At 54.3% G+C, this 22,321-nt stretch overlaps 7 protein-coding genes across 7 annotated transcripts; all 7 read right to left on the reverse strand.

Annotated features, from left to right (window-relative positions):
* Positions 1-676: 676 nt before the first annotated feature.
* On the reverse strand, positions 677-2,662 carry EI97DRAFT_376704 (actin-like ATPase domain-containing protein; the record flags this gene model as incomplete). Its single annotated transcript, XM_033795568.1, has 5 exons — positions 677-876; positions 953-1,391; positions 1,443-2,375; positions 2,431-2,535; positions 2,603-2,662. The coding sequence occupies 5 exons, from the start codon at positions 2,660-2,662 to the stop codon at positions 677-679; spliced, it is 1,737 nt and encodes a 578-aa protein (XP_033654377.1).
* A 1,437-nt stretch (positions 2,663-4,099) lies between these two features.
* On the reverse strand, positions 4,100-10,886 carry EI97DRAFT_397793 (uncharacterized protein). The gene is made up of 4 exons (XM_033796372.1): positions 10,743-10,886; positions 7,874-10,598; positions 4,748-7,825; positions 4,100-4,658 (listed from the first exon to the last, which is right to left on the reverse strand). The coding sequence occupies exons 2-4, from the start codon at positions 10,589-10,591 to the stop codon at positions 4,599-4,601; spliced, it is 5,856 nt and encodes a 1,951-aa protein (XP_033654378.1). The 5' UTR covers positions 10,592-10,598; positions 10,743-10,886; the 3' UTR covers positions 4,100-4,598.
* Positions 10,887-11,122: 236 nt separating this feature from the next.
* On the reverse strand, positions 11,123-11,929 carry EI97DRAFT_376449 (EBDP4, emopamil-binding protein; the record flags this gene model as incomplete). Its single annotated transcript, XM_033795557.1, has 3 exons — positions 11,123-11,443; positions 11,505-11,668; positions 11,728-11,929. The coding sequence occupies 3 exons, from the start codon at positions 11,927-11,929 to the stop codon at positions 11,123-11,125; spliced, it is 687 nt and encodes a 228-aa protein (XP_033654379.1).
* Positions 11,930-12,269: 340 nt separating this feature from the next.
* Positions 12,270-13,890, reverse strand: EI97DRAFT_466954 (uncharacterized protein). The gene is made up of 3 exons (XM_033801565.1): positions 13,299-13,890; positions 12,651-13,245; positions 12,270-12,595 (listed from the first exon to the last, which is right to left on the reverse strand). Exons 1-3 carry the CDS (start codon positions 13,603-13,605, stop codon positions 12,400-12,402), a joined length of 1,098 nt encoding a protein of 365 aa, XP_033654380.1. The 5' UTR covers positions 13,606-13,890; the 3' UTR covers positions 12,270-12,399.
* A 731-nt stretch (positions 13,891-14,621) lies between these two features.
* EI97DRAFT_323613 (uncharacterized protein) lies at positions 14,622-15,940 on the reverse strand. Its single transcript, XM_033794704.1, has one exon. It carries the CDS (start codon positions 15,684-15,686, stop codon positions 15,111-15,113), a length of 576 nt encoding a protein of 191 aa, XP_033654381.1. The 5' UTR covers positions 15,687-15,940; the 3' UTR covers positions 14,622-15,110.
* A 3,352-nt stretch (positions 15,941-19,292) lies between these two features.
* On the reverse strand, positions 19,293-19,788 carry EI97DRAFT_458172 (uncharacterized protein; the record flags this gene model as incomplete). The annotated part of the gene is made up of 2 exons (XM_033800885.1): positions 19,293-19,541; positions 19,591-19,788. The coding sequence occupies 2 exons, from the start codon at positions 19,786-19,788 to the stop codon at positions 19,293-19,295; spliced, it is 447 nt and encodes a 148-aa protein (XP_033654382.1).
* Positions 19,789-20,154: 366 nt separating this feature from the next.
* Positions 20,155-21,774, reverse strand: EI97DRAFT_433076 (uncharacterized protein). The gene has a single exon (XM_033798313.1). The coding sequence runs from the start codon at positions 21,599-21,601 to the stop codon at positions 20,483-20,485; it is 1,119 nt and encodes a 372-aa protein (XP_033654383.1). The 5' UTR covers positions 21,602-21,774; the 3' UTR covers positions 20,155-20,482.
* Positions 21,775-22,321: the final 547 nt, after the last annotated feature.

Below are 22,321 nucleotides of genomic sequence, written 5' to 3' on the forward strand. Positions count from 1 at the left end.
GAGGGAAGCCGGCCGGGGGCGGGAGGGAAGGGAGGACGGTTCTACGGAAACAGATGTATAGTCGCGAAAACGTACGGAGTAGTAACAACGACTTCATGTAGCGAAACATAATCTATACCGTTCCCCCCTTCTCTAGTCTCCTTCCCTTCCCTTCCCTTCCATCCTTCCATAATCCTTCCACTGCTACGCCATCGCACCGTCCATCACCCTCCCTCCTCGTACACTGCATCACTCCCATTTCCCATTTCCCGCCTCTCTCTCCCTCTCCCTCTCTCTCCCTCTCCAAGAACCCACCACCCAGCCACCACACCAGCCCTTCGAATTCGAAAAAAAGGAGAAAACCAAAAGTCAGAGCAACAAAAACACATCCAACGAAACTCCTCTCATAAAACGTGCCTAAACTACTTGCTTCGGGGGGGTATGCAACCAACTATCTAACCAACCCATCGCTGCCAAACACGTCCAACGAATAGAAACCAAACGTTAGAAATACGTTCGAAAAAAAAAAGAGAAAAAGAAAAGAGAAAGGAAAAGCATGTACCAAACAACCGAAATCTTGCAGTCCAATTCCCGACGACAACGCCCACTCCTCTTTTTCGCCCCACATCCTGTACAACACCTCACATCCCATCACACCACAACCCCACCCTTCCAACTCAAACCCAACCTCGATCCACTATCTGAACCGTGCCGTACACCTGCCCATGACCTCTCCCTGACACACCAACTCGGCGTTGAACTCGGACCCATCCAACGTGAGGTAAATGTCAAAGTAGACGCGGTAGAACGTCCCCTGCGGCGTGTCCATGCGCTCAAAGTCCTTTTCCAGGTTCTTGCGCGAGAGGTCCGAGGTCAGGGTTACGACTTCCTTGATTCCTGCATTATCAATTGTCAGTATTCAGTTTCACCCGAGCAGATCATGGTAAAGGACAAGGGAAGAAAGGGGACTTACGCGGATCCTTGGTATACTCGGGGCAGACATCGTCATCGCACGCATACAGGATATCCTCATACATGAGACTCGCCCCGGGAGCCACCTGCCGGAAGAAGCTCACTTTGACGGGCTCGCCAATCTTCACCCTCTGCCCCTTTTGCACGAATATCTGCCTCGTGTACTTGCACCTGTCCTTGCCGTCCAAGCTCGGCACGCGGTACTGCTCCGGGTGGTGGCCCTCCTTGAAGGGTTGCAGCGTCGCCATGAGGTAGTGTCTCCGGGCAACGCGGTGCGTGACGATGCGCTCGGTGATGCCGGCCGTGACGGCGCCCTTGACGATGGCGGCGACCGAGTCCATGGGACGGACGACCTTGGATTGATATTGGGGTGGGACGTGCAGTTTGATTTGCTGGAAGAGATATTCGGAAGCGCCGAAGCCGCCGACAACGAGAACGTTCTGGGTAAGTTAGCATCGAAGAAGAGCAGTTCATTATAATAGATGTCATACCTGTAATGACCGGTTCTGCGCCTGAATCGCAATGATCTGATTCCTGACCAACTCCAGAATCCGGTTCACCACGGGCTCGAAACACTGCAAAATCTCCTCATTCGTAAACGTCATGTAGCCCTCCTCGATGCCCGCCTCGGGGAACTCGGCCTCGATGCCCACGTCGACGGCCCACTTCTGCCCATTGTTGCGGAAGTCGGCCTTTATCCTGTTCTCAAAGTCCATGATGCACTTGGCGTAGACCTTGCCTGCCGTCTTGGAGCCGTCGGGCAGCTTCATCTTGCGGATCTTGGCGCGGAGGATGTTGCTGAAGTTCCGGTTGAGGGCGGTGGAGCCGCACGAGTCGCCGGAGCCTGCGGTGCATTCGGCGACGGAGAAGGGGTTCTCTTCCTCGACTTCGTAGGCGATCAGGTCGACGGTGCCACCACCGCAATCGACGATCAAGACGGCATCATGGATCTTGAGGTTGAGGAGGCCCGTCTTGGAGCAGAACATGGCGGCCGCCTCGGGCTCGGTGATGAGAGTCAATCGGTTGTCGTTCTCATCGCGCAGGAAGCCAGCCTGGATGGCAGCAGCACGGGTGGCGGCCTTGCCAGCATCGTTCCAGATGGCTGGCACGGTGAGGTAGTACCTGATGTTCCTTTCTTCCCGGTTGAAGACCTCGCCCAGCGTCTTCTGCAGCTGGTTGCGCATGGCCTGGCGCAGGTGGAACAGGTAGTCGGCGGCGACATCGATCTCGGACTTGCCCGGGGGCAGCGGCGGCAGGTTGATGGGATCAATGTACGTGTTGCCGGACAGCATCAGTTGCAGCTTGAACCACTCGACCTTTTGTACGCCGGGCTTGGGGTACCCCGTGGGGGCTAGCGCGTCTGCGATGTCGGGGCCCCACCCGACGACTTTCTGGTACTGGTCGTAGTAGAGGACGGTGGGGATCTAGACGGCCGTGTGATCAGCAAGGTGTCCACCCTATCTGTGTACTGTACTGTACCTTTTGTTTTGTCTGGTTTCCGGCGCCAGGCCATTCGGTGATGATGTCTTCCTTGGCCTCTGTGTTGGTAGCGAAAGCGAAGGCGACGCCTGAGAAGGTTGTGCCCTGGACAAAGAAGACGTGTCAGCGCATGCAGTTGCCACGCAGGAGAATAGTAAAGAAGGATACTCACAAAATCAATGCCGACAATCAGCTGTGCCTTGGAGCGACCCTCGCCGGCCACCTCGGCCATGTTGGGCCTGTTGTACGAGGCGACCGCATGCGGGGCCGGTTGGGGAGGATGAGCAGGCGGCGGAGCACCGTAACCACCGTATCCAGGTGCTGGCGGCGGCTGGGGAGGATAGCCCGGCGGCGGGTAGCCCATGGGCTGCTGCTGCGCCGGAGGGTATCCTGGAGCGCCCGTGTTGATGGGGGGAAGGGGGCTGTTGGGCCGGCCAGCAGCTGGATGGGGCGGGGCCCCGAGGCCTGGGGGAGCATATGTGTACGAGGGCGGGCGGCCGAGGGGATTCTGGGGATTCATGGTGGTGGTGTTGTTATTGTTGTTGGGAAGCGAGGAGGTGCTGCCGTTGGTGGTGGGCGGCGAAAGGCTGGTTGGGCGTGGAGTGGACGTCGACGAGGGCTGAGGGGGCTGCTGGGAGTTGGAAGAGATGTTTGATGATTTGCGTCTCGAGCCCACGAGCTTGTTAAAGCCAGCTTTCATGGACGACATGAACAAGGGGACTTTGTTGAGCGAGAGGAGAGCAGCAAGAGAGCGAGGGAGAGGGAGGGAGAGCGGTAAAAATGAAGGTGGGGGGTCTGCAATAGAAGGTATAACGTGCGGCTGGACTTCTGGGGCTGCTCTGCGCTTGGGGTGCTGTCTTGGGTGGAGAGTGGTCCTGGGCTGGGCTGGGGAGGGGACAACTCGAAGTGCTGGGGGGCAATTCATACGCTATACCCCTCTGGGCCTGCCCACTCTCGGTTACTGATGGCGGTGGAGGCGCAGGCGGAGGCGCAGGCGGACGACCAAACCATCACCAGATATCACCCACGAAACAAGTCGAGGATGCAATTACTACTCCAGGAGATGCTTCACCAAGATGGATTATCGTCGGTACCGTACGGTATCGTGAGCTGTCCTTAGGACCCCGTAAGTCCAGCATCCCAAAGATCTATGCGTCGCGGGTCATTATTCCCCCGGTTTTGTCACCACATCCGAACAATAAAGCGGACAAAGATCAAAGCATCTCCCTTGCAGGAAAGCCCACGTGCGAAAAAGACGAGCCTCTCCGAGTCCGTGGGTCACCGCCTGTCCTGCAGCAATGCGGGTGACTAGTTGGGCCATTCTTCGTAATATGCAGTACCGTACTGTAGAGTCGGCTGGTTGCACCACGAGAGTTGCCAATTCTAGTTTGTCTAAATTGCTAGCCTAGTTATACCTCTATACGCAGTGCGATGAATCACTGCAAATATATGCTACTGTATTCTATCCATTGGACCTACACAACAAGTCGACGATATAGCAAAATGCTACATCCTATTATCAATTATTAACCTTCCGCTGCCCCTCAATTGTGGCAACCCTCCCCTGCGTTCCCGATTAGAGTACCCTGCCGCGCCACACTAGCTCGTGGCTGTGCTCCAACCTCATCCCGAGCCCTGTTCCAGTATACGACATTTCCATCTTCGGGAACTACAAAGCACTCTCTATAAACTAGAAGACACTCAAGACATCAACACTCCAAAAACATTCAATTACATCCCATCTCCTTACTTCACTCCTCCATCCTCCCATCGCTATGCTATGCTATGCTATGCTATGCTATGCTATGCTAGTTAAATGACACATCCAAGAAAGAAAGAAAAAGACGCCGAGATATCTATACTCGACAGCAGAGCCTAAATAACAGAAGCGGACATGGTATATTCAAAACCGAAAAGAATCCATAGAAACATCGAATCCCTAAGTCGAAAAATTGCGAGTGAGGTACCGAAAACGAAAACGCCCGCTTCATGCGGAATAGCAGAAGAAGAAGAAGAGGAAGAAGAACGACATGTCCCCATACGCCGCATAACCCCCTAGAAACAGAAAAAGAAAGAAGAAACAAAGAAAGAAGAAAGGTATCCCATGATCGAAAAAAAAACTATTTCCACGAAAAAATCTCCCAGATGCCATACATCAAACTCCCAGCTCAATACCTCAGTTTGCCCAGCAGGGAAAACGAATACGCGCACTCCCGTTCCGATTTCATCTGCAATCCCCGTTAGCCTTCTCCTTCTTCATCTCCTCCTTCTCCAAGCCACCCTCACAAACCCAGAACAAGTTAAGGAAAAAACTCACCTGAATCATATACACCCTCGCCCTCGCCGCACTCACCCCACCCACCTTCCCGACCGTCCCCACCGTCCCATCCTCGCCCACCACATCCTCCCACACACTGACCGCGATCCCGCTCCTAGCGACCCGCTCGAAACAGCTCTCCCCCAGCGTCGCATCCAGCAACACCTCGCCCTTGGTCTTGCCCACCACCACGATCCGCTTCTCCTGCGACGGATCCCTCACCCCGGGTCCCCCTCTCCCATGGCGCTCCATCTGCTGCCCAGACGCCGCCACCGGGTCGGGCAGCATGATGGACAGGCGCGCGGAACCCATGTCTCGCCACTTGGAGGAGAAGCTGTCGCGCTCGTACAGTCGACACTTTGTATTCGTGATTCCCGGGGGCGCGCCCGGCGCGCGTCCTGGTTCGTGGTTGTTGTGGTTGTTCAGAGGCGGCGTGCTGGCTCCCCCGCCCGAGCCACTGGATCCCGTGTCGAAGCTATTCAGACTGCGAGATCCGAGCGTGGACCCCCGGATATTGAACCGGCCGTTCTTGCTGAAGCTGAATCTTGCCAGCGCGCTGCGGAGCGCCGTGTTCATGGTCCCAACGGACGACTCGGTGACGGCGGAGATGGAAGCAGCGCGCGTGTTGGTTTTGCGGTACGAGCTTCGTCGACCAAGGGTCCCGGAGAACCAGCCGCTAGAGGAGCCGGCGTTGGATCGCGCTGCGTTCTGGCGGTCCATGGCTTCCGCCCAGCTGGGTTGGCCATACGGTCCCCTTGCGTTCTGCAGAGCAATGTATGTTGGGTTGTTGATTCGAGCGTAGTTGATCATTGCGTACAACTGGGCGCATTCTGCTGGGTTGCGGCTGCGGAACATGACGTTGTTTCCGCTCTTGAGCCGTGACTCCGCCGTGGGAGGAGAACGGATCGTGATGTCGATGGCCGTCGACTTGCGCATGGGAACTAACGGCGTCAAGTCCAAGGCGATTAGGGGAGCCCTCCCTTCCGCCGGCATGATGTCGTCTCCGTCGGCCAGGAACGGCTTGGAGTGTGCTTCGGTGATTTCGTACGCTTGGATCTTCCCTGGCGTTACCACTATGCTGCATTCCTCAGGGTGCAGACTATCCCATCGACCGACATCGGACCATGAGAAGATTGAAGCTATCGCTCGAGATGCTTTACCCGAGCCTTGCGGCACTGCACGATAAGGGGTGTTTGAAGCTGATTGCGAAGGGGTTATCGTGTCGTTGGGTAGCGTGTATATGGAAGCAGGTGGGGAGACTCTCTGGAACTGCTGTTCAGGTTGAGTCGTGGGCATCAATGGCATGGGAACATCGTCGTCCAACTCGCCGTCCGTTGATGAAGACGTTACTGATTGATCGTCCGTGTCTGAGCCTTCCTCTTCACTTTCACTTGACGACTCCGTAGCGGTCGACGGCTCATATTCATGTTTGAGAGGGGACGATGAGCGACGCTTAGTCTTGAATCCGGGAAGTGTAGGCGTCAGAACGGGTGTCTTTGGCCCTTTAAGAGTGACAGGAGATGCTGGACTGGGCGATCGATGCGGCGGTACTGGAGGTGGTTTTTCATCGTCGTCCGGTATTGATTCTTTTCTTTCGGTATGCGCACTCTTATCCCTTCCCAATCTTGGTGGAGCAGAATCTGGAGGTGCAGCTACGTCACCAGTTCCTTCTTCCTTATTTGGCTCCTTGACAGGTGTGGTCGGTTGGCTTGTCTTTCTGATTCTCGGAATGGTTGGGAACTCCATTGATGGTACAGAGGAGACGCGGCGGTGTGTCTGCGACCTTTCGACGTTACGTGCTTCGTCGAAGTTACGGTCATCGTCAGAGGAGGATTCCGACCGTTCCACATCCGACGACGGCATCCATACACTGAATCCCTTGGTGGGCCGAGGCAGCTCTGAGCTTGGTGAACTCAGTGGCGGTTGAGAACGGCGCTTAGTTGACTTCCTCCTTGGGGGCTCAGGTTCGTCTTCGGGATCGCTGACCACAATCTGTCTTGAGGGCCGGTTTGGCGACGACGGGGACGCTGGAGAGGGTGACAGGTTCTTGGAGCGCCGTTTGGCTTTTGCACGCCTGAGACCAACTGGCGAGCCCCTTCCAGCCATCCTCATTGCTTCGTTGAGGCTACGTGGAGTTCTTTCGTGATCGGCCTCATCGTAGTTGTCTTTCATCCGCGGGCTCGTCTCGCGATTCTCGATTGCGCGACGGCCTTCAGTGGGCGAGCTTGGTGACTCAGGACGTGTGACAGAGGGCCTTTCCAGAGCGGACGCATCAGTACTAGGAGGGGTGATTGGAGAGACCTGGGATGATTTAGGACGTCTATCCGGTGTAGCGTAGTCCCATTTCTTCGATGTAGCAATTGCCTGCTCTCCGATAGGAATCTCAACCTCGTGCGGACTAGGCGAGCGGCTCTTCTCTGGATCAGTCGATCCCGTCGCCGCTGAGACCAGGCTAGATGTGGCGTGACTACTAGCTGGTCGCGGTGGTTTGTTGAGAATGCTGGGATCGCGCTTCAGCTCCGAAATTTGAGGAGGGACTGGTTGTAAACCGAGCATCTGCACCCATTCGAACGCAGCCTGCTCGTCATCGATGCGGAGGGAAAACACCTCTCTCCACTCGGTTCCGTCTCCATGGTATCCGCGAATCATTACTACAACCTCCCCTTTTAAATCCCCATTGCGAGCCGATACGTACTTCAGCTCTATAGGAGGGAGAAGTAGCCACCTCCCCTTGGCATCGACTTCACAAAGCAGAATGTCTCCACCAGTGCCTACTCCTGATGCGTTGTCTCGTAGAAGCAGCTCCACCTGGCAGTTGATTTCCTGACCACTTGAATGAACCAGATGCATGTCGAAGTAGTCTCGCGCCCGAACACAGCGACTGGGATCGATGCGCACGCCTGCTAACGGGGCCAAACTCCTGGGATCTCGGGCACGCGTAGGGTCGATGCTCGCGGCAGCTTCGTCTTCGAGCCGCGCGCGTTCATCATGAGAGCGCTTTCGTGCGGCAGTGACAAGGTCCTGGAAGATGTTGGACATCTTTTCTGCTTGGTCTGAAGGCTTCACATGGTTGATTCCCTGGTAGATGTCAGGTTCTTTCTACCCAGTCTCTCGCACTCGACTTACCCTAATGGTCTTTGCGAGATACTTCAAGCGTACCAAGGGTCGCTTGAGCATGTAGGCCACATCGACTCGCTCTCCGTCACCATTGACCACGTAGCCCTCGGCATTCTGAGCCAGACCTTCATCCCACGGTGCTGCGTCATCCGGGCCGTGGACAACTTTCGCGGGTGTGAATGGATCCTCATCGGCAGGAGCCAAACTGACAACCACGTCCTCGAAACCCAACCGCCAGGCGTTGATATAGTCATTATAAATGCGCTGCGCGCTCTGTGCCCAGGACAGGAACTGATCAGAGTTGGCCTTTGGAACACGCTTGTGTACCATCTTGAGGCGGTCCAGGCAAACACCCATGTCAACAATTGGTTTCGTCACATCGCTGGGCTCCATCTTGGATGACCGACTGAACAGCCCCGCAGCGACGGCCGAGTCGGACTTTGACAGAACGCAGTTGAGAAGCACAGGGATCACACCATCAACCAGCGTGCGGAGCTCCCGCATGTACTTGACCTCATCTGAGGCGAGCTCGTTCATTATGTCTTCGACGGTGGCGGTCGCTAGTCGACTACGGTTCGTCCTGATGCTGCGGGCGGAGACGATACTTCTGGTGCCGGTCCTGGGCATAGAGAGAACAGAAATCAAATCTGCATGGCTAGCGAGCCTGTTGCGCCTTGTACTCCTCCTACTGAGCGTCGTTGCGGTGTCTGCGTCCACTTGGCTGCTGCTCGCTTCGGAGGCGGCCGCGAGCGTAACTTTCTTCTTCGGATCAACCAGAGGTTGAACAACCTCTGACCCAATAGCTACGGAAGGGGCGGCATTTTGCAGCTTCGTCGTAAACGTCTCTACAGAGGCGATTGTTGATAATCTTTTCCCAGTCGTCGGGAAGATCCGACGCATCGCTGGGTTTTCCAGACGCGGTACGGGTAGTTGTTCATCAGGCCCTATGGTTGAGGCATCAACGGAGGAGCTGACCACTGACGAACTATCCACAGACGAGCTAATCACCGAGGACGTGGCTATTGATGAGCTGAGGACAGAGGACGTGGCAACGGAGGAGGTAACAACAGAGGAGCTGACGACAGATGTACCATCATCCATATCTTTCCTTTGGAGCTCAGGAGCTGGCGGAGACCTTGCACGTTCTTTTGTGGGTGAGTGCTGGGAACGTCTTGCGCCGCGACGCTTCAACTTTGGAGTAGGAGATCCTTCAGTATCCCTGGAATCTGTAGTACCAGTGATGTCGCTTGATCGCGCCATTGATGGAAGTTCATCCAAGTCCCTTGTCTTAACCTGTACATTTGGGCGCGGTGAACGCCTTTTTCGGCCGCTCCCTTCTTTCTCTTCTCGGATATCTTCAACCTTCTTTTCCTCCTTGGGTTCACTAGACAAGCTCGTTTGTGAGGCGCCCTTCTTGGGAGGCAACTCGAGCGTTGATACAGAATCCCGGGATTTCCTTCGTTTCCGAGCATCCTCGTCCAAAAAGGGGTCAGGCGTGGTCTGTAGCCAGGCCTGTAGCCGATTGCCCAAAGGATTCGGCGGTGTGCTAGGTGTTGGTATATCCCGTAGTTTTGCCCTTTCCGTTTCACCATCAGGCTGATGTGACCTTCTACGCATGTAGTTTCGCTTTTTAGACTGTGTTTCTCTCGATAAAGCTTCTGGTGATGTGTCTGCCCTCCTCCGTTGAGCTCTTCGTTGCCGTTGTCTCGTATTCTCTCTGACAGGCTCGTTCAACGTCGACTCGTATTCCACGATAATCTGATTCCCAGTGTCCTCTCGATCTGATCCTTCCGATCTGCACCCCTCTTTCTTCTTCACCGGCGTCGCATCATCCGCAGAAAGCGAACTCCTAGGCGACGGCCCCGACCGCCGTCTCCTCCGCACCCGAACCAATTCAAACTTGTCAGGTGGCGCTTTCGGAGAACGCGGCAATGTAGAATCCTCATGTTCGCCCTTTTCTGCCTTCGAGCTCCCCGACCCACTACTAGTAGGCCTCTTCTCATTCCCTGACCCCAAAATCTGCGACGGTCTCCTCCGCCGTGCGCTTCGTGTCCGCTGTCCCCCGCTCTTCGGCTCCAACAGTACGATAGGTTTTGACTCAGGCTTATTCGGTGTCGAGGGTTTTGTCTCGGGGCTCGCGGCCGCTCGCCGAGCTGCAGGACGCACCCAAGCGGTGGGTAACGCTTTCGGAGACGGTTTCGGGGCCGCACCTGCAACTGCACCAGCACCGGCATCTTTCGACGGAGACTTGTTTGTGCGCCAATGCGAATCGCTGACCACGCGCTTCTTCGGCGCTGTCGCTATTACCACCTCCTCATCCAGCGGATTATGCGTTGGTTTCTTCGCGCTCTTTGGCTTCTCCGGCAGTATTTCCACCGACTTGTTGTTTGGCGTCGCGGCGGGCTTCGGACTCGACTTCGCTACCGCTGCTGCTACCGCTGCTGCTGCGACGGGCTCGGCCTTTGGCGTCGACGGCGGTTTCGGCGACGCTGCGGATGCAACGGGACTCTTTGCACCGGCGTCCTTGTCCGCTTCCAATTCAGCCTGCCATTTCTGGATCTTCGCGCGCACATTCGCCGGCTTGTCGATGCCAATGGCCTTTCCGAACTCCCCGCCCTTCATTGCTGTTTGCTTCTCGGTGATTGTGCCCTTGGCTTTTGCAGGTGTTGCATCCTTCTTTTGGCGGAGCGAGGGGAATGGATTCGGGGGCGATGGCGAGGTGGGCATAGGGCGTCTAGGAGAGGTGGGCCATGGTTAGTACGTGTGTGGTATACGGTGGTTGTACGAGGGGATGGCGGGGAAGGGAAGCTGATGTTTTGGCTGGGTTGATTTGTTGCCCAGCCTTGTGTCAACAAACAGCTTCCGGGCGGTCGCTTACCTCGCAGCCCACCAAAACACCAGTCAGGCGCAAAGTGCGCGGAGTATCTACAGGTTGAATAAATGGATCTGTCGGTCACTGCTGTAATTCGGAATCACGCATCGTCTGGTCTGAATTATTCTTTCACTTAGACTCACTTCGCGGTGAAGGTGAATGTTGGCAAGGTCAAAACAAGCTAGACAACCATATCGTCACCAGTCCCTCGGGTTGGTGCCGCATCGTGGTCTGATCTCGTACAAGCCACATCGGGAGATGGATAGGCACCGCCACACTATCGGAATCGAGATCTTGAAATTACCATTATCTATCGTAAATATCTACTACATGCGGCACTTCCACCTTGGTGTTCAACATTCAACAACTAGGAATTCGCACCCGCACTACTGCTTCTTCTTCAACGTCTTCTCGAATTTCTCCAAGGCCGAAAAAGCCCTCCAGGTCGCGCCGACGCTATTACACAGCAGCCAGAAGGGAATGACAATCCAAAAGGCATTCATGAACACAAAGTATCCCCAAAAGTACGCCGCCTCCGGGCGCGAGTAGGACAGGTCAAGGATCCAGTGGTCGAACATGCTGGTCGCGTAGTACAGGACGTCGCCGTACAGCTGGCCGAGCGACACGATGAGCTGGAAGGGGTAGCGGAGCGGGTGGTCGGTCGCGATGAAGGAGGCAGTGAGGAACGAGAGAGGGCCCCAGCAGACCTGCGATAGACGAGTTAGCGCACTGCTGCGCATGCGCCGTTTGCATATGCGTGGAACTTACAGCAGTGATGGTCTCCATGCAGAGCACAAACGCGTTCTTGGTCAAGTAGCGCGAATCCGAGAGCGAGTACTCCTTCCACAGCTGTCCAAACAGATCCTTCAATCCGCCCATAGCCCTGAAGTTGTAGACATAGTAGCCCTCAAAGAAAAGGTGGATGCAGCCGCCTATATTGCTCCAGTCAGTCCTGCCCCGAACCCAGAATCTGGAAGAATCGCAAACGTACACAGGACGAACCACAACACGGTGACGAGATCCGAGTTCGAGATCTGAGGTCGCGTCCTCTTAACAACCAAGTACGTGATTGAGAAAATCACCGCGCACCCCGCTGCAAATGCGCCGCAGAGCTCAAACGTATTCAACTCATTGGCAAGATATCCCACAATCTCTGCCTCGACCGGGTAGTAAGGGTGCAGCGGCTTCGTCATTTCGGGTACCGTCATGTTCTCTGGTGTCGGTGCGAGGAAATTGTTGCGCAGGTTCTTGAAGATAGTCGCCATCCTTTTGAGTTTATACAAAAAGAAATGTTGACAAACGGGCGCTGCTGGTCGTCCAAGCTTTTTTGTGCTGTGAACGGTTAGATCCAGGGGAAATGTGCGGATGCCGAAAGACCGCGGCGATTTCGCGCCCGCGCGCTCCCGCGTCCGGGCGGAAATTACCCGCCGCTACCAAAGTATTTTCGTCGCCAATTCACGTGCGCAGAGGCGCTAACCTTACGCGGATGATGTCTATAAACAGGTACAGGTTGAGTGTTTGAAGAACGTAATTATACAAAAAGATATATTTCCAAAGTACAACCTAGAAGACATGGTGGGGAATACGAAATGCTCAAACGCCATTATTGCATCCCATGCCCCCAGATCCAACCAGACCAAATGCAGCCCCAGCCAGCCAAAGTCTAAACAGCACTGTACCCACCCCTACCTCCAGGACCTTGCACCGTGTCCTTGACCCTTCTCGCGCAATCCTTCAGAATATACGGAATGTCGCGGATCGTATCGCCGTGGGGCAGGAGATCCCACCCGCGAGCACCATAGCGGTTGTAGTTGAGCCAGGAGCCGAAGATGAGGTAGGCTGCGGTCAAGAGGAAGACACTTTGTACACTGTTAGTAGGCGCGAATACGGCCGGTCAACGGACGGAAGACTTACATGATGATGAACCATGTAAAGAAACCCCAGTGCGAGCTCGCTTCCGGTTCAGGCGCATCCTCGCATGCATACTTGGTCCGCCATTCCAGCCGCAGCGTATGGACCTTCTTCTCCTTCTCACCCTCCTCCACCTTGTAGCTCACAAACCGTAAACTAGCGTCCTTTTTCTCGTCATCCTCGCCATCCTCGCCCTCCCGCTTCCGTAGCCGTCCGTCCTTTTCCTCGCCCTTCTTGCCATCCTCGGAATCCCCCTTCTTCTCATCCCCACCCTTATCATCTTTCTTATCATCTTGCTTCTTCTCCCCCTTATCCAGCTCCTCTCCCTCCAGCCCAGTACGCTCTCGATCGCAAACAAACTCGATTATCGCCTGCTGATCCATGCCCTTCTTATCATCAAACGGATACCGCCCCCCATGCAGCTCAGCCCGAACTCCTTCCCGCCCAACATCCGTATTCGACTTGGAATCCCGCAGCAACGAGAACTTCGCATCAATCTCCCTGCCCGTCTGTAACTTGTATGTCCCCGCGATCGGAATCGCCTGAATAGTAGCGTTTCCACCGCCGCCCAAATCATACTGTTCCCTGATGGCACATACTATGCCCACCGTTAGCATAACATCGCTCCTAGACCGATCTGCCGATACATACTCCGCGTCCCTGACGGGCAATCCCTCTGTTTATCCCCCTTCAAGGGCAGCTTATTACATATATCGATGGTGAAATTGTATTTATATTGCGTCTCGTGTGCCCAGTCTGGATCCTCGTCCCAGTGTACGATGCGCGGCCCTCCCAGGTCCTTGAAGTTGAAATTCACCTTCCCGGCGACGATGTCTTTGCAGTCGAATGCCGAGGACGGTGAGGGCAGGCCGAGAAGGAGGAACGATAGTGTTGTGAGAGAAATTAGTGTGGAGGATGGTTGGGACCGGGTTGAGGGAGAAGTTCGGTAATGTGACATGGTGCACTCTGCGAAGTGATGGTAGAGGAAAGGGGACAGGAGCCCGTCAGCGAGAGAGGGGTGGGCTAGATCGAATAGGCGCGGGTACGTGAGTGCTGAAGCCGGGGGGACAAGATGTACAAGGAAATCTGGCACGAGGGCGCCCTAGAATCGCATGTGTGGGTGGGAGGGAAAGTTGCTCACGGAGATGTTGGCTCGGATGACGGAATCGGAGATCGGGCACGGAGACGTGGCGCAGCCGTTATGCCAAGCAATACTATCCACACATCATCTCGACCTCTACGGAGTAGTACAAACGTGTACTGGATCTGATGAATCTTTAACATCATCATCACCAAGAGTCGAACAAGGCAGCTGGAACTACACTGTCTTTGACCACAGTAAGGTCTAGGCGGAGTATTCCCGCCATTACGTCCCTGATGTACGGCCATTTCTGCATACCGCAGCTACACCCTCATTCTCATTCAGCCGCCAAGTCCCAACCACCAGACTCAACTCTGCGTCCTGCGCAACCAGTACTCCGTAGTCCCAGAAAATCTATGACTCAGTGACGCCTTCAAGCCCACATTCCCATCGGCGTCCGAATAGCGCCTCAAGGAGACTGTCCTGTTGTCCTGTGTACCCTCATGCGTTGTAGCCCCTACCTCACTTTTCTCCGCCCCCACTCCCAGATGCATCTTACGAAGTAACTCAGCTCTTCGCTGTACAGTCCCCATAACCACAGACTCGAACGTGAGTCGAGATTTTCAGGGGTCCGAAAAGGCGTTTTATGTTTTAGGCGAATCGTAATGCATGCGGGCATTTGATGGAAGGTCAAGGTGCTGACGGCCTACAGAGATAAGCTTTTAGTCCCAAGGTCCGGGCAATTTGCAAGGCTGACGATTCCCCACTGGAATCCCTGTTAGTCTCGAGGAAGTAGGACACATCATGAGTTCTCTGGGTTGATGATGCTCGCGAACGGGTCAGCGAGACGTACGGGGTCGATCCGATGATGGAAGAAGTAGGTTTCCTCTGTCACAAAATTGTCGTGTTGAGAAGAAGATTTGCTCGCGCATTGGGGTTGACCCCGTCTATTCTATGTCTGTGTCTATGTCTATGTCTATGTCTATACCTTGAAAAGGAATGTGAAGGAGTAGAGTGCAAGAAAAAATCGTATATACAGTAGAAGAATGAGACAGGAAAGCGTGACGGTCGTCGTTAGTAACATGCCATGACTAGAAAGACACCCCTCGTCTATATACAATATCGGTGAGGAGTCGAAAGAATGAGTGTGGAAGAAATATGAGACGGCGGGCGAGGAAAGAATGACATAGAAGTGTGAGAAATTGGAAACCATAAGACGGAGATGCTGTACAATCTAGACATGATAGAGGAAAGTTTACCTCCCTAAGGAAAATGACACTCATTCCGAACACGTTTCCGGTTCATGCAGTCGTACGGATGCGTTGCGAATCCACAAGGAAGGAATGCAGTCATGGCCTCTCTCTGTGACGGATTGCGATACACTATTTCCCAGAACTGCCGCTTCCTTGACTACCTTGGCCTCCACGAGCACCGCCAGGAATGGGGTACGGGAATGGAGCGTACGGCAGGTGATATCCCGGATTGGAACCAGAGGTGGAGCCGGACGTGGTGGTGTTGCCAGGGGAAGAAGCTGCGGAAGACATTGCTGCGGAAGTTGACTGTTCGGTTGCGGAGAGTGCGTAAGGAATCTGAGGTGTACTGGATCGGGTCGTCGGCAGTGAGGAGCTCTGATAGCTGTTTCGCTGATGTTCGACTAATCGGCCTTGGCCTGGCACAGATGCTGCTCTCTCTCTGTCACTTCGGTCGGAGATCGGTGATGGTGGCGGCTCGCTGACGAGGACTAAAGGCGCGGGTGGTCCAAATGGGTAACGGGTTTCTGCTGCTGGCGCAGCTGAGGGTAGAGAAGGGTATCCAGCGGTGACTTGAGGAGTCTCTGCAGAGCTGAAGGACCGGTGCGGCCGTTCTTTTGGGGAACTGCAATGCGCCGAACTTTGACTTGTGTCGAACTGCTTTGGAGATATTGATGGACTGGAATGTTGCGGAGGACGATTGCTCATAAAATATCGGATCGAGGATCTCGGGTAGGATGGAGACTGTGTATTCTTTGGAGAGTCGAGAGTTCACCTCTTTATACACTGTGGAATAGCTACAGACTCCCTAGCTCCGCCTGCCACGATCTCGAGGACGCCTGCTAGCGAATTGGCACCTAGGACTGGCACAATTGTGATATACAGGGCCCCCAATTCATGGCTTAGTCCCTGTGACGGGGTTCGATTCGGTCGTGTGGCACTTCCGAAGATGAGGGTTGCGAGACGCGGCGTAGGAGAGGTACTTCCAAGACGCAAGTCTTTGTCGACGACGCTATGGTAAGATGTTGAGAGCCGTTGCGGATTGGGTAGAATCTGTTGCAGGGGAAGTATACAGCGACCTTTCAGCCCCGTGGCGTTCAGAATATTATCCGCGTGAGCCTATATGCGGTCCGTAGAGTAGTCTGGAAACTGGGGTTGTAGGCTTGCTGTCGTCAGATTCTTATTTCGAGCCGCAGGGAAACACCGGTTCAATCCTCAACGTTTCGTCTCGAAAATGACTTTGAAGCTGACGATCACGAGTCTGAGGCTGCTGAGGGGGCATGGAGAAGAACATCGCGGTCCAGGGTCGCAACAGCTTGGATAGATATAGGTGTGAAAAGGACGATGCCATTGATTCCGCGGTGTTGAGAGCAATATGGCTTGCGTCATTTGCGTAAGCATAGTGGAAGCTAAAGGAATTGAGCATGCCAAAGATACTTCGGATGAAGGCTATCCGCTGGCAACAGCATACTATTGACAGTCATCAATAATCGACGTTGTCTTGGACCGGTCGGTTCGAGCTCGGGACCTCCAGGTCAATGGCATGTCCAATCCCCATTTGGGGGTTTGGAAATCGGAAAGTCACCATTCAGCGCCATAACAACAGATCTGCGCCTCTTCTCGAGGCTTCTCATATTTCGTTATTGTCGAAAAAGTGCACGAATTCCGCATCCAATAGGCCAATAGACTATTGGGCTGATTAGTGGAATGCTAGGGTACCGAGGTGCCCAGGTCCTGTGTAAGCGGGATGTTTACTCAGCTGTCGGAACGTTTCGGCACGGCCATGTACGGTCTTCCCAAATCGAAACCATTTCCAACCATCATGTATGAGCAACGCCATGACATCATGTCCAGCGCGGTGGGAATAGCTTTCAGTCCTCGAGAAGGGAAAACAGCCGCAGAAATTGATCAGCTAATCGTACTTCAGTCGGCGGTGTCCGTAGTTCTGTTGCTTAGTGAAATCGAATATCCAGGTTTTCCAGCGAGCTTGGACCGTCTCGCGTGGCTGCACCCGAAGTGAGCTTCCAGAAGCTTTCCAGAAAGAAACGGTCAGGTCGAGCGACTGTCTGATCTCAGACGGGTAGATAGTGTGCTGGACTCATCTCTCCATAACCCGACGAATTGGTTGCGGCTCCATTGCCAGCCCTGTGGCAGAGCCAAGCGCGCGAGGAATATTTGTCATGACCGATGAAGGTGGCTGCGGGATGTGCATGCCTTACCAACCATCGGTAATCGACTCTGTTGCAAGTTCAACTCTAGATGGGGCTGTACAGGTTCCGTGACATTATTGGCCAGGGGAGAATTTCTCCAGATCCGGCAATCACTAGTTGCTGGCTCTGAGTGGTACTTCGACGTTGCAAGGGTCAGAATGAAGCTGGGTGGTGACAGAGCAGAGCTGAAAATATCAGCAAACCTGGGGTGTGCTTCCAGTGCGGGAGTGTGCGACTGTAGTTTAGCGGCCTTTGCCTGCGCGGGAGGACTACAGCGCTGGCGGCTTACCCCATGCTTACACAAGCAGCTGGCTGGACAAAAGTCACCTCTTTCATGTGTGAAGATCTCCTTGTCGTCCGTTGTTTCCATTGAACCGATATCGTGCTCGCGAGCTTGCGCACATCTCTAGGTGGGAGAATATGGACGTTTTCGGTCGGCCACCAAAGGCGCATCCTTTGGTGGGATCATCGCTGCCGAAGGCGTTCGTGAGGGGTAGGAGAATCATGTGGATTGGGACTTTTGACAATGCGATCGGGCGATGGTGGGTCTCCCAATGTGTTCAGCGATGGATGGTGCGGAGTAGTGTCGTAATTTTACTTTCATAAACCCTCGCGCTGCAGTGTGTTTCTTGACCCAAGAAAGAGAACTTGAGTAATCGGCAAGAGCAGGGCCAATGACTCATTCATCCAAGGAATCTCCGACCGCCTAGGAGCATATGAACGACGACGGGACTCTGGTATCGATATTCGATCTGAGGCATCGTTGAACCTTCTGCTTTGAAGTGATTTGCTTGCGAGGACGACCGGATGTTATGCGCGGCGTCGACTCTTTCGAGCCGTGAACACACTGAAGTGCAGTTGAGGTCGTGGGAAAGAAAGGGTGATGTTACTAGCCGTCGAAATTGAACTGCTCGATGCATTTATGCCTCAGTGAACGACCTCGGACTGAAAAGTTGATTTCAAATCAATAGCTAACAGTTGCCTTGTCGGGTATGCAAACTGCGACATTCATGGGTATGCAGGGCGCCATTGCTACCTTCGGCTGGTGAGCTAATTGATTAGGAAACTCTGAGCTGCATGCCTTCACGGCTACACATCGTTCATACATTTGTAGCGCCAGGAGGCCGAGCTTCCCGGACTACTACACAGTCACCGGCTTCAGGGACCGAGCAGGTTGAGACCATGTCTATCGAGGACTGGTGTGGGCGTTCCATATGCTCATTCCTGTGAAAGCGGTTGGAGATGTTGAGGCCCACGCGTGCCGAAGGCGAATTGCTGTTGAGCGTCAGGCGGTGCCCGGCTAGAAGCTCAGCTGGCTGCTGACGGTCAAACTATAGCCCCGGGGAATCGGATTATTTCCGCTGTCAATTGGTAGAAGGCCGTCCACGGCGTGTAGGTAGCCGCTCGCCTTCGGATTAGCTGATGTCGACCGTTTCTCTCTCACAGGGAACATCTTGGGGTCTTTGGCGGGCAGCTATTGCTGTGTTACCAGGTCAGCAAACCTTATGATGTTCATCTGAGGAGGCCACGGGATTTTACGTTGCAGACATAGTTTGACAGTATCCCGAACCAAATGCTTCTAAAGCTTCGCCCGGGACGGTTGAATGGTAAAGGACTCCATCAGATTTGTACTGTTTCCCTGTAATCGCCGACCACCTGAACAATAGGCTGAACAGGAGATAAATGCTAGAATGACGATCTTGACGCAGTAGCATCTGAGCTGCAAAGTCGGACGCAAATGCCTCTCCGCGCTGGAGGCTAGGGTTTTCTAGCGGTCTCGGTCATGGGCACTGGCATATGAAAGAAGCCGACATGCCTACTGCAAGCAGGACTGACGTCTAGGCCCATCCTGCAGCATCCGTTGCGCACGCGCACTCGCTGATTATTTCGAGTACTGTTCTCGAACGCTTCGCTTCCTTGAAACTGCTACCGCGGTCGTGAATAGGTCTCGTGCTTGGAGACCTCCTCCTGCTCTCGACGCCATCTTGGGACGGGCTCGGTATTATGTGGTCTTTCGAAAGCATTGTTCTGTGCAAGTAGTCGAGAATCGACCACACCAAGCAGAGAAGTCCACCATGTTGCGCCATACCTCCATCGCAGGTTCTCAGTCTCCGTCCACCTTCTTTTCATTGACCCTCAACAGGCCCATCACAACCTCCACACACCTACGGAACCCCTCCATTTCCTCTTCCACAGTCCCACCCATCCCTGCACTAGCGAAGCTTATAGAGTTTCCGACATAAACCGGCTTTCCCGCTTTTCGTGCCAGCACTTTGGCGAGACGCGTTGTGAAGTCCAAGTTGCCGGCGTAGGTGTAGAGCGGGGTGCTGAAGACATCGGATGGAGAAGATCTCTGATTATGGTTAGTTTCCGCGTGTATCCGAGAATAAACAGACGCGTACATTTGGCATGGCGTAGACGAAGCTGCCCAATGACGCCAGTGTGGACGATTCAGATGTTGTCGTTGTGAGGAAGATTACGAGGCAGGTGCGGTTGTCTGTGAGCTGGAGGTGCGCATTTGTTTGCGGTGCTCTTGGAAGAGGGAAAGAGACTTCTATGGGCGTCGTTAAAGCTGTGCCATTGACCATTGAAGCCGCCATGATGACTACTAGTACGCTTGCGGGATATTGTGGAGGTGATGTGTGATGCAATGAATTGGTTGGGGTTCCTGAACTTCAGCTTCATTGGCTGTTGTACATTCCGGCGTTAGTTCGGGGTTAAGCCATGTGAATGAAGATGGCGGTAAACGTCGATGGAAGAGCCCAAAACTATATATCAAGATTCTACGGACCCATCGTATTGGTTTCTCTATAACATATTGCTAATTCCAAGGTTCCGTCGCTGCCAGGGTGTCCAGCAGTAATATCACGTGGTGGGTGTACTAATTGAGCCTAGCGGCTTTCTCAACTCCACCTGGGCATCTACAAGAAAATCCTCCCAGGCTCGCTCGCCTCATCTCTTTTGTAGGTTTACCACCACATCCCGCTCATCTCTCTTAGCGTCCAGTGACCTGCATCTAATAACAAAACCACTTGGGAACTCGTTCGTGCTGTCCCAGACCCAAACACTTATCCAGCGCTGTTGTTGACGGAATTGAGCAAACCGCACACCACTGGTCCTATGATGGTATCCAGCAGAGTTCACTGAGGCCACAGGGCATTCTCTTGCTCTCAGAGCTCATACTATGCCGATGCAATAGAAGTTCGCTGGCTGTCCAATATGGGTTATGCTTATTTCTCTCTACGTGTATGCTAAGGCTCACAGTAACTGTGGCACATCGCCCAACCCATCACCCTATTTGAAATCGCCATACAACCCACCCAGATTCGCAAGGTCGCACGTCGCGCCACCCACGAGGCACCACTCACTAGCATACTTCCTCGTATACACATTCGTCACCTTCCCCCCGTTGTAGATATAAACATGATGATTCGGCATCTGCCGATGGTTACCCGACCTTATCGACCAGCTCCCCCCCTTGGACAGCGACATGGTAAACGCCCCATCAATCGCACCACCGGGGCAATACGGATTCTTCGCATGCGTCACCATCCTGATATCCACGGAGCTGCCCGACGCCCCGAGTTTCTTGGCCACCATGTCCTTCTTCGACGCCGTCTTCTCCGACACCAGTTTGCCGGTCGACTTCTTGTACACGTGCGTCGTGCCGACTGACGTGTGGCCCTCTACTTTCTTGCTCGACCAGGTGATGACGGCGTGCGCGGCGGTGCGGTAGCTCGAGGCTTTCCAGTCGAAACCATGGTTGTCGCCGCCGAACTGGTAGCCCTTGCCGTACGTGCAGAGGGTTACGCCCGCCTTGACGGGTGCGTCGATGCGCTTTTGAGGGATGAAGGTGACCCAGGACAGGGTCGTGGTCGCTGCCGCGCGTTTGGCGATGGAGGCGATGTGAGAGGTGGTGTTGGTGTCGCGGGCAGGAGTGTGCACTTGGAGGGACCAGCGCTCGGCGTTGGGGTTCAAGTCGTCCCTCTTGAGGAGGGGGACAATATCGTAGCGGTAGGTTGAGCCGGGGGTGGCGGTGGTGTCGCGGTAGGCAGTAGTCCCAGCGGTTAGGTTGGCGAGCTGCTCTCCATCGCGGATGAGGAGGTAAGGAGTAGTTGGGGAGAGGGGGTCCCAGGAGAGGTCGACGAAGTCGGTGCCCGATGCTGCGAGTACGCCGCGGCGCAGGAGGGATTCGTCCACGATGGCTTCGTCGCCGGACTCGGAGCGTACTGTACGCAGATCGTGGGCTGAGAGGATGTCTCTTGTCGAGAGTTCATGGGTGTGAGTGACGTCTGAAAAGAGGTTGGCCCGGGCAGCTTTGAGGGTGAAATGAGGAAGCTCTTCGGAAGAGCGAAGTGCTTGGGCAGCTCCGATGGCTAGTGCGCAGAGAAACGATTGTACGGGAGCCAGCATTTTGAAAGTAAGTAGATCGCAGTGCTGTCTGCACCTCTGGGCTTCGTGAGGCTGTTCAAGCAGTCCTCAGGGCAGTACTTGTATTCGCAGAATGCACATGCTAGAATGTTAGCTTTAGGCCTGGACATTATGCGGCTGAGCTGTTTTCTGGGCACTCGCGATAATTATGGGGTACTGCTCGTACTCTGCGGCCTACTAGGAGTAGCAAGGGCCTATCCGCGGCTCCATTCAGGTACTCACACGAGGTACTGGGGCGGGATACTCGTACTCGAATGCCTGAAATAGCCAACCCCCAGTCGACTAATCCTCGGCACATAATCGGTATTCCTCTAATCCTAGCATTCCTACACTTATTACGGTCCTGGGAATTGTATCGCCATAAGGATACCGAGGTACACGGCAGAATTTGTTACTCAAACGCCTGTGACTGGTAGACCTGACTGTCGAGGTCTGTAGCATGGTCGGCGACGTCCCTCTTTCAACATAACGCATTCCACATCTGCAAAACATGGCCCAGAATGCGAATCTAAAATTATCGACAACTCAACGGGAGTTCTATGGGATACGATAGGTACCTACTGTACTTTAGGTTCGGCCCCCATCTTGCAGGTAAGTCCGAGGGCTTCGTTTCGTCCTCATTGCTCACAATACAACCGTCTGCCGGAATATGCTTGTGCTTTGTTCTGCAATTGTCTAGGTGGGCACGATACCTATAAAGTC

This window comes from Westerdykella ornata, assembly GCF_010094085.1.
Source record: "Westerdykella ornata strain CBS 379.55 unplaced genomic scaffold EI97scaffold_9, whole genome shotgun sequence".
Taxonomy (NCBI): domain Eukaryota; kingdom Fungi; phylum Ascomycota; class Dothideomycetes; order Pleosporales; family Sporormiaceae; genus Westerdykella; species Westerdykella ornata.

What these genes read in the sequence shown, in the direction of transcription:
- EI97DRAFT_397793 (XM_033796372.1), bottom strand. Translation starts at nt 10,591, where the DNA reads ATGCCCACCTCGCCATCGCCCCCGAATCCATTCCCCTCGCTCCGCCAA. An exon ending in ATCTCGCAAAGACCATTAGG is followed by an intron (nt 7,826 to 7,873) that starts GTAAGTCGAGTG and finishes GACATCTACCAG; the next exon opens with GGAATCAACCATGTGAAGCC. An exon ending in CGAGGGTGTATATGATTCAG is followed by an intron (nt 4,659 to 4,747) that starts GTGAGTTTTTTC and finishes CGGGGATTGCAG; the next exon opens with ATGAAATCGGAACGGGAGTG.
- EI97DRAFT_323613 (XM_033794704.1), bottom strand. Translation starts at nt 15,686, where the DNA reads ATGAGCAATCGTCCTCCGCAACATTCCAGTCCATCAATATCTCCAAAG.
- EI97DRAFT_433076 (XM_033798313.1), bottom strand. Translation starts at nt 21,601, where the DNA reads ATGCTGGCTCCCGTACAATCGTTTCTCTGCGCACTAGCCATCGGAGCT.
- EI97DRAFT_466954 (XM_033801565.1), bottom strand. Translation starts at nt 13,605, where the DNA reads ATGTCACATTACCGAACTTCTCCCTCAACCCGGTCCCAACCATCCTCC. An exon ending in TTGCCCGTCAGGGACGCGGA is followed by an intron (nt 13,246 to 13,298) that starts GTATGTATCGGC and finishes CGGTGGGCATAG; the next exon opens with TATGTGCCATCAGGGAACAG. An exon ending in TTTACATGGTTCATCATCAT is followed by an intron (nt 12,596 to 12,650) that starts GTAAGTCTTCCG and finishes CAGTGTACAAAG; the next exon opens with TGTCTTCCTCTTGACCGCAG.